Source organism: Micromesistius poutassou (assembly GCF_964030765.1).
Source record: "Micromesistius poutassou genome assembly, chromosome: 16".
Lineage (NCBI taxonomy): Eukaryota > Metazoa > Chordata > Actinopteri > Gadiformes > Gadidae > Micromesistius > Micromesistius poutassou.
Genome location: NC_140286.1, coordinates 14,441,859 through 14,450,582, shown reverse-complemented (window position 1 = coordinate 14,450,582; position 8,724 = coordinate 14,441,859). Strand labels below are relative to the sequence as shown.

The 8,724-nt window shown below is 44.9% G+C and overlaps 2 protein-coding genes across 2 annotated transcripts; one reads left to right on the top strand and one right to left on the bottom strand.

The window, feature by feature from the left end:
• Positions 1 to 586: 586 nt before the first annotated feature.
• LOC311360677 (potassium voltage-gated channel subfamily V member 2) lies at positions 587 to 4,096 on the bottom strand (the record flags this gene model as incomplete). The annotated part of the gene is made up of 4 exons (XM_084480791.1): positions 587 to 904; positions 2,266 to 2,391; positions 2,750 to 3,383; positions 3,546 to 4,096. The coding sequence occupies 4 exons, from the start codon at positions 4,094 to 4,096 to the stop codon at positions 587 to 589; spliced, it is 1,629 nt and encodes a 542-aa protein (XP_084336917.1).
• Positions 4,097 to 5,375: 1,279 nt separating this feature from the next.
• On the top strand, positions 5,376 to 7,456 carry rps28 (ribosomal protein S28). The gene is made up of 4 exons (XM_084481101.1): positions 5,376 to 5,465; positions 5,767 to 5,814; positions 6,498 to 6,620; positions 7,347 to 7,456. The coding sequence occupies exons 1-3, from the start codon at positions 5,427 to 5,429 to the stop codon at positions 6,618 to 6,620; spliced, it is 210 nt and encodes a 69-aa protein (XP_084337227.1). The 5' UTR covers positions 5,376 to 5,426; the 3' UTR covers positions 7,347 to 7,456.
• Positions 7,457 to 8,724: the final 1,268 nt, after the last annotated feature.

Sequence of the window (8,724 nt, the reverse complement as noted above, 5' to 3'; positions counted from 1 at the left end):
TAGTTAAATCATAGACTGTATGAAACGGTTCCATGATTGCTAAACAAATTAAATAAAATGTATTGTCATTAGACTTCATGGACTTCAAACAAATCTCAGTGGTATATATGATTTAAAAACATGTATCATATGTTTATATATCACATATATATGTGATTTTATATTTCTTAGATCAACAATAAGGAGCCCCTGATACCAAGAGAACACCATCGTAAGGTAGACGTGGTTCTGTCTAAATCAATCACACCAAATCCACAATGACGCCATTGTTCAGAGAAAAGGACATAGAGGCCAGTGACAGTCTGTCTGACGGAGGTCTCATCACGGGGTGGCGTGCGGCGGCGCTAAATCGGAGGCTTACGGCTTATCGTCATTTGCCTCGGCCTCTCTTTCTCTCATTTGATTGTTTACCCTCTGCTCCTCCGCTCCATAGGCTCATGTCATCACAAGCAGATGGAGCCTAGACCTTCTCACCCCCTCTGCACCAACCTCCCGTCCTCCCCGGGGGTGATGAGGCCATTTAGGGTCAGCGTGGCGGTGGACCGCCGGGCCTGTCCCGCCGGGCCTGTCCCGTCCCGCCGGGGCCTCAGTCCCCGGCCAGCAGAGGGTCCCGCGTGCCCACGGGCCGGTAGTGGACCTCGTCGTCCGAGTCCTCGGGCCGCGGCTCGAAGCAGCCGTCAAACTTCCTGCGCAGGCGCTGGCGCAGCTTGAAGGTGCGCTCCACGTTGGCCTGCGTGTACTCCTGCTCCTTCAGCTTGGCGTAGTAGTCGGAGAACTTGTTGAAGAGGATGGAGATGGGCATGCCGTTGAGGATGATGCCGAAGGAGATGCAGCTGAAGGCCACGCAGCGGCCCATGTAGGAGATGGGCACCACGTCGCCGTAGCCCACCGTGGAGATGCTCACCTGGGAGGGGGGGGGGGGGCGAGTGGGTGGAGTTAATGATAGGCCAGCGACGAGACACGCCTCGTCCGTCAGGCGGACCCATCGACACGTACGGGGATTTCCGTTAGTTAGTAAATAGGAGCAGGTAGGGGTGAGGCATCGTGCTCAGGGAGGCCTATAGAGGTTCGACGTTGTGGAGTAGGACACCCTCTCAGGAGGCTATCCGTATGGTGGCTCTTGCTAACATTTCCATTTCCAAAATGAAAAAAAATGCTACATTGTATATTTTAGCTTCCTAGATCTCATCTCATCAAATTGAAAACAATCAACCTTGCACCATTTATCCTGGCAGAAGGAGACGCTTTGTAAAAACGCGTTGGGCCAGATAATCAGTTTCGGCCCCTGACACATCATCCAGATGCATTGTGACTTGACTGATCTGGTTGCATCAGGGGAAGTATGAGTAGACCTGTAGCAGCGTTGTAAACCTAAACAATGTATAAACACTGTTGAGAAGCAGCTGGACCAACTGGAGATCCGGAACAATACCGATGCCCTGCTCCGTCCATCCCCTGAATGAAATCAGTGTGTCTGGTCAGAAACGCCACGCATTACAGCGTATTAGTTGGGATTAGACCAAGTTAACCCAACAGCTGCTACCCCTAGGCGAGAGGCAGCCCTAATGTCACTGAATCAGAGGGGAAGAAACACGGAGGGATACATGAACGATGCAACACACGGCACTGTATGGAATCTTAAGTCTCAAACTAGCAAGATTGAAGGATTATCTTCGTTTTAGAATACTGTTGACCAACAGATATGTTTTCCCAATGGGATTTGAGACGTCTTCCTAATCTTTGTTGCGTCCGCCATGGGAACATAAACAAATCGTTTCAGTTGCACGGCTGAGGATTGTCTTCTCACACAACAAAAGGTCAAATACCTAATTTTTTTCATCCACCCATTAATGGTGTGTTATGTAACAGCATTGTAAATCCTACCCCTTGATGTAAGCGCCATATCATGTAAGCCGTATAGCTAGTGTGTAACTTAAATACATATGGATTATATTGATGCACAAAACAATCACCCACGCTTATGACTGGCGTGCTTCTGAATGAAAATGTGTGGAAAGAAAAAGAGTTGCTCATGCTTCCGAATGAAACAGGATAACCCAAACTCTCTTTAACCAGCAGGATGTCCAGCATCCTCATCATCTGGTTACCCAATAGCTTATGGACAGGATAGGTGTGTGTGTGTGTGTGTGTGTGTGTGTGTGTGTGTCTGTGTGTAGGTGTTGAAGGTCCCGGGCCCCCCCCCCCCCCAGCTCCCTAGAGGCACCCAGACCCTGGGGGCCGGTGTTGGGTGTGTGAGGGGCTCACCGCGGCCCACCACCAGGCGTCGGGGATGCTGCTGAAGGGCGTGCCCGGCTGGTCCACCTCCACAGAGTGCATGAGGGCAGAGAAGGTGAAGATGCCCATGGCGATGAACAGGAACAGACAGCACACCTGAGGCCCAACACACGAGGGGAGGAGAAGAACTGATATAGAAAGACCAACTGCGCCTTTTTAGGACAGTTGAACGAAGGCATCATTAGTTGGAACAGAATACACAAATATTATGAAATGTTGTGCTGCAGTTTGTGTGCGTGTTTGTGTGGGTGGGTGTGTTTTAACACGTCGTATTTTTCTAAATGGTAGTTTGTGTAATTATATTATACATTTATCAAATAAATCGGTCCAGACGTATTTTGGATATGGACAGCTGTAGTTCCTGACTTGTCCATATCCAAAATGCTCCATCAAAGCAAGAACCTCAATAATCCTGATGTTAAACACAGTCTCCCCGTCCTGGTGTCAGACCCACCTGCTCGGAGCACTGGCGGATGGTGAATCCGAACGCCCTCATCCCCGTCGAGTGTCTGGCCAGCTTCAGGATGCGAAAGATCCGCATCAGCTTCACCACCTTCAGCACCTTGCTGACCTTACTGACCCGGGCCATGGTCTTCAGGTCCTCCTGGGCTCCTATGCTCTCCGAATCGATGAAGAAAAGCTCGAAAACTATCTGCAAAAAGTAGGGCAGCACCGCCGCCAGGTCCACAAAGTTGAGGGTGCTCCTCACAAAGTGCTTGATGTCAGCGGTGGTCAACAGGCGCAGGAAGTACTCCAGGGTGAAGAAGAGGATGGAGAAGATCTCCACCAGTTCCATGTAGGTCTTGCCGTAGACTTTGTACACCCTGAGCTCCTTCACCGTGTTCAAGGTCATGGCCACGATAGAGATGAGCACCAGGAGGCTGGAGAAGACGGCGAAGGTCTTGGCCGCTAGTGAGGAGTAGGGGTTCTCCATCAGGTCCCAGAGCACCTTGCGGATGCCCCCCAGGAACATCTTCTTGTAGCCCTCGTCGTCCTGGTGCGGCTTAATCTCATTGATAAGCTCCTGGTTCACCTTCAGCTGATCCCTGATGTCGTCCACCTTCTCCTCGAAAAGAATGCGGCAACACCTGCGACAATACACACGTCAGTGGTCTCTTTTTCATAGATGTCAATAACATAGATCAGTCATTGAGATGGCCAACCAGACAGCCGTACAACACAACTGAATTACCTCAAGTCAAAGGTGTGTGTGTGCAGCTAAACACGTGAGGCATCGGAGCTATACGTACCTCGGGCTGTCTCTCATCCTCAAGCCCCAGAACTTGACCTCCTCCTCAAAGTTGATGGGGCAGAGGCTCTCCATCACCCAGAGGACGTTGCTGCAGTAGAAGTGGAAAATGTAGTGGAAGAACATGGGGTCCCTGTCGAAGAAGAACTCGTTCTTCTGGAAGTTGAAGTCGTCGCAGAGGGTCAGCCGCTTCACCGGGTCCTTGCAGAGGGCGAGGATCCCGATCCGGGTTTTGGGGTAGCGCAGGACCAAGTGCTTGGGGATGTGGAAGACCTTGCCCCCCACGTTGACGTTGACGATGTTCGGCTGCCGCAGGGCGGACTTCAGCTCCTTCTTGTCGCTGCCCTTGGCCCCCTCCCCGCTCGGTTGGTTCTCAGTGAAAGAGACGTCCAGATCGTCCATGGAGGTCCAGGCTTTCACCGAGCTGTCCTGGGAGAAGGGGAAGTCGTCCACCTCGATGCTCTGGGAGAAGCTGACCTCTCGCTTGATACTGGTGAAGAGACTGGAGCGCCGCTTCTTCAGGGATTTCTTTACGGGCTTTGGAGGTTCCATTTTGCCAATTACTTGCAGTGCCAAATGTCCTCTAATCCAGAAATCCTTACGTAGTGGAGTTAAGGTCCTGTCAATCCATTCAGTTTTTCACCTAAATTATCCCAAGAGAATCCCATTCTAACAGGACAAGGTCCTCTCCTCCGCTGGGGCCATCAAGCAGTCAGAAAGTGGGAAGAGATGGAGAGGAAAAGCGCCGTGTTTGTCTGTCGTGCCCTTCAGAGGATCAACAGTGTGAGTTGAGGATTCATCCTCACTGTGCTCTAATCCTATTGCTGTTCTTTCTGTCCAAACGCAAGTTAAAAATACTGTCCATGAGGATTAGCGTGGAATTTAGAGAGCTTTGAGTTCTGGGAGAAGAGGCCAGGCACAGAGTGCAGGGGTGGCCCGGTGCTCCGTGGCTGACAAGGCTATTAAAAGCTTACTGTCCAGTCAGAAACGGCAGGTACTTATTCTAGGGTAAAGCTCAGATACAATGGACTGAAACAAAGCAGAGTGAAGTTATTATTAACAATCAAATACATCAATGAATTAATAAACAAATGAATGAAATTAATATACGTAATAAATAAAGGCAAGAATTAAATAAGAAATATTAATATATTCATGAAAGTTTGATCCATGAAAGGTATCAGTGCTAAATGTAATTGTCTAAAGAAAATAAATGTTATAAATGGACTGGAAGTATGTTTGAAAATGTCATTAAATAATGGAAACAATTGTGTTCACTCCAGAGTGGTGCATGACTTTTATTCCACACTACAAATGCAATATTCCAAATGGAAACACATCATCAGGCACACACATGTTAGTTTTTTCACATCTACAACTTAATGTTACCACAGAATTATGCCTTTAATGAGAAATGAATTGTCTTAATTACTCTGATTAGTTGAGGAAATATTTACTAGTCTTTTTCGCTTCTTAGGTTTTTTTATTTTTTTTATTTCAAGAATACAAATATATAATATAGTAGAAATACCAGGATATTAGAGCTTTGAATATCTCATTTAAGGAACATAACATGCGTTCATTGCACTGTTTTCCACAAAATAATGATTTATTTCGAAGTCGAATTGTAAAATGGTACAGCCCTTCAGTTTTCGTGAATGGTATAGTCTGAATTCACTAACGGAACAAGTATTATTCACTTTACAATATTTTAATGTTCTGCAATATAATTCGGTTTATAATTTTAAATAAGATCACATAAAAGTTGGATGTGTTATTTTTATATTGTGAGTGTTTTTTAGTAAAACGTTAATTTAGGAAAGAGTTACAATATAAACCGTCCGCACCCCACGTGACTTCCTTTCCGGTCTAACCTGACAACATGGATGCCAGCCGCGTGCAGCCGATCAAGCTTGCCAGAGTAAGAAAATGCATATTTTGGCGATATTATTGCAATAAGAAGTGCGATTATTTACCATGAACAATTAATCTTCCAATTGAGCCGACGTGAGTTGAACTTGGATAGCTTTATCGGTGATTAAATTGTAGTGGTTGCTGCCCGGACGGCACTACATCATGGAGGCCCCTCCATGCCCCTCTCGTAGCTCCGTGCTATCTGCTAGCGTGTCGAGGCTCTGCTGTGGAGACACTCCGCATCGGTTCTGTTACCTTCAAAAACATCTTTTGACGTGGTTGTACTAATCTAATGCTTCGTGTTCCAGGTCACCAAGGTGCTCGGAAGAACGGGTTCCCAGGGCCAGTGTACACAGGTATGCTACTGAAGCTGCTATACGTTTTACAAAGGTTGCCCTAATGAGTGCTAAAATAATACAACTCTGTTCTTGAATAATCAAACTGCATCATAAGACGGTGATAAACGAGTTAACCTAATCGATTCCAAGCGTTTTTCTACATCTTATCGTAAAATTCCGTTGTGCTAACTAGAAAAAAAGATTCAAACCATGTTAATGCAATACAGTCTTTACCTGCTATATCAAACCCAACCAACATACACATGTGTTTTGATATGAATATATATGGTCAATGGATATTAAACCACACAACAATCGTAACTTGGACCTTGTATTGAAAATTGCATGCCCAATCACAAGGATGATAAATCTACAGTACACAATACTATATTCTGCCACAACTCTCGTATTTAGATACGAGAGTATTTAGATCAAATGATGATTAATTTAACCCTGTGTATAGTTGGACTTTACATTGGTATACCGATCAAACACCGAACCAGGCAGAATATTGTATGATTGGGTTCAATTTAGTCCACTGATGGTATTCAAACACTGAGTATTAATTAATATAACTAATGGTTAAGTATTAATACAGTGTAATGCATTAATGATATCAAACATGATATTCAATGTGGTGTGGCTAGAATCTCCCCCTCTTTATTTGACATCTTGTAATGATGATTGTTCTACCCTTGCAGGTCCGTGTAGAGTTCATGGATGACAGCAACCGCTCCATCATCAGGAACGTGAAGGGTCCAGTGAGGGAGGGCGATGTGCTGACACTTCTGGAGTCTGAAAGAGAGGCTAGGAGGCTGCGATAGGTGAGACGCCAAGTCCAATAACCCACACATTCAGTTTAGGGTTTAGTGTTCAGAGTAGTGCATTTGGTTCTCCAAGTAAACCAGTGGGTCACATTTCCGTGGTTTGTTTAAAATGTCATAAGTGTTCACCCTCAATGGTGACCCATAACAATGAAATATCTAATTCTAGGTTTAGGTTATTGTATCATGGTAGATAGAAACTGCTCTAGTCATCTGTTCTCTGCCATTCCTGTACAACATTTGATTTAAAAGTGACTTCATTGTGACTACTACCGCACATCATTTAAAGGTGCAGTGTGTAGATTTCAGAGTAATAATAACTATGATTTGAGTAGTGTATAATCCCATTCAAATGTGAATCGGCTTTCGGTTACCTTAGAATGAACCCTTAAGCTGCATATGGAGCAGGTCCTCTTAACAGAGCCTGCCATGTTGCACATGTTTTTAATCATAATTATCTTGTGTAGGCTTTGACCTATAGCTTAACAGACTAAATAACAATACAAATTATTATTATTGTATCAAACATCACTTGACACTTTGACCCCTCTTTTGGACAGGGTAAAAGGGATATTCAGTTGGATGCGTTCTGCAAGATCTCTGCGCTACTAAATCCCACACACTGCATGCTTAAATATGACTTTTAATTGAGCTTCAGCCTTTCCTAAATGTGTTTTTGAAGAGCAACTTTTGCGCATGGCTCACTGAAGGCTGTCCTGTCCCCAGGTCTCTGGAGAGGTGAGGTGCCCGGCCACTGCGGAGGAGCCGACGGTCCCTGCAGTGATCTACACCTCATGTGTTCAGATGTTTTGAAATAAATGGTCATTCAGATAACAGTCAGTCTTGTGGTTTTCTGGTGTCGTGTCAACATGAGATGTGGTGGCTGAACTCGGTGTGCTATGGTTTATTGGATGCAGGTATGATTTGATTTTTGAAGACTATGCATTAGTATTTGCAAACATTGCACTCTGATGACCGTTACACTTAGCCTGGCTCCGCCCGCCTCCTTACTTCTGCTCAATTTTAATTTCCCTTCAGTACAAAGTCTGGGTTTGCTGTATATTCGCAGGTTTTCTGCAGCCAATTTTTTTTTGTGTCCCTCCAATCAGCAAACAGGGAGTAGCTGAGAACATTGATGTTGAGGTTGTGCGCTAGTTTGTTGTAGTCAAACGTCAGTGATTGGTTATGGCAGATCCAGAGCGGCACTGGGCAGATCTAATAGTTTCAAACTCCAACACACCCGCCTTCAAGTGAGTTAACGTTTGTCAATGGAGAAAGGCCAGACTCTGCAAATGAAATGAAGTATGAGATTCTGGTAGGACTAGGCTACGTTGCACTCATTGTATCACGTACATTCTGGCATTTAAATTATCGGGGTAGTGGCATGACAGTATTGGTATTCTATTGGGTCTACTTCACCTTGTGTAGTGTGAAGTTGGATACACAAAACGCATCTTAACAAATAAACCATCATTCCGGTCAATAACGATACTGACCTCATTAGTAAAAGGATACACAAGACGCAAAATTGTATTGACACCATAGTTTGTTCTATGTAGTTCCTCTTTAAACCATTTATGTATTTGAAATCAGTATAAATTATCATCCGCAGAATGTACTCTATTCTGCCTTTTATTTAGCTGGACATGGCAGGCTCAACATTGTAGAAAAGAATCCACCATATATAGCTTAATATGCACAAATCATGAAGATGGTGACCACTAAGACGGGCGTGCGACTCAAGTGTGTGGTCCCATGTTGCCCAGTAGAGGGCATCCTCACGCTACAAATGTTCAGTTAACTTAAGCAACAGCTTTTCCCTTTCGGTTGCCAAACACCTGTCATAAGCTAGACGGAACTAAACAAGTGGAAATGCAATGCGCATCTAATAAAGGAGAACCCATTGGGAATGTATTTTCTTACAGTGGAGTCACAGTACAAGCCGTCAAAATCCCATCCCATTCAATGGTATAAAGCCTGTTTTCTATTATAACGATCAAAATAGACATATCACGACTGATTGGGCCAGTGTTGATGGACTGCATTATCTGGGTCATTTGGTTCAGATTCTTATGCTCATTCCGATTGATATATTTGATGCACT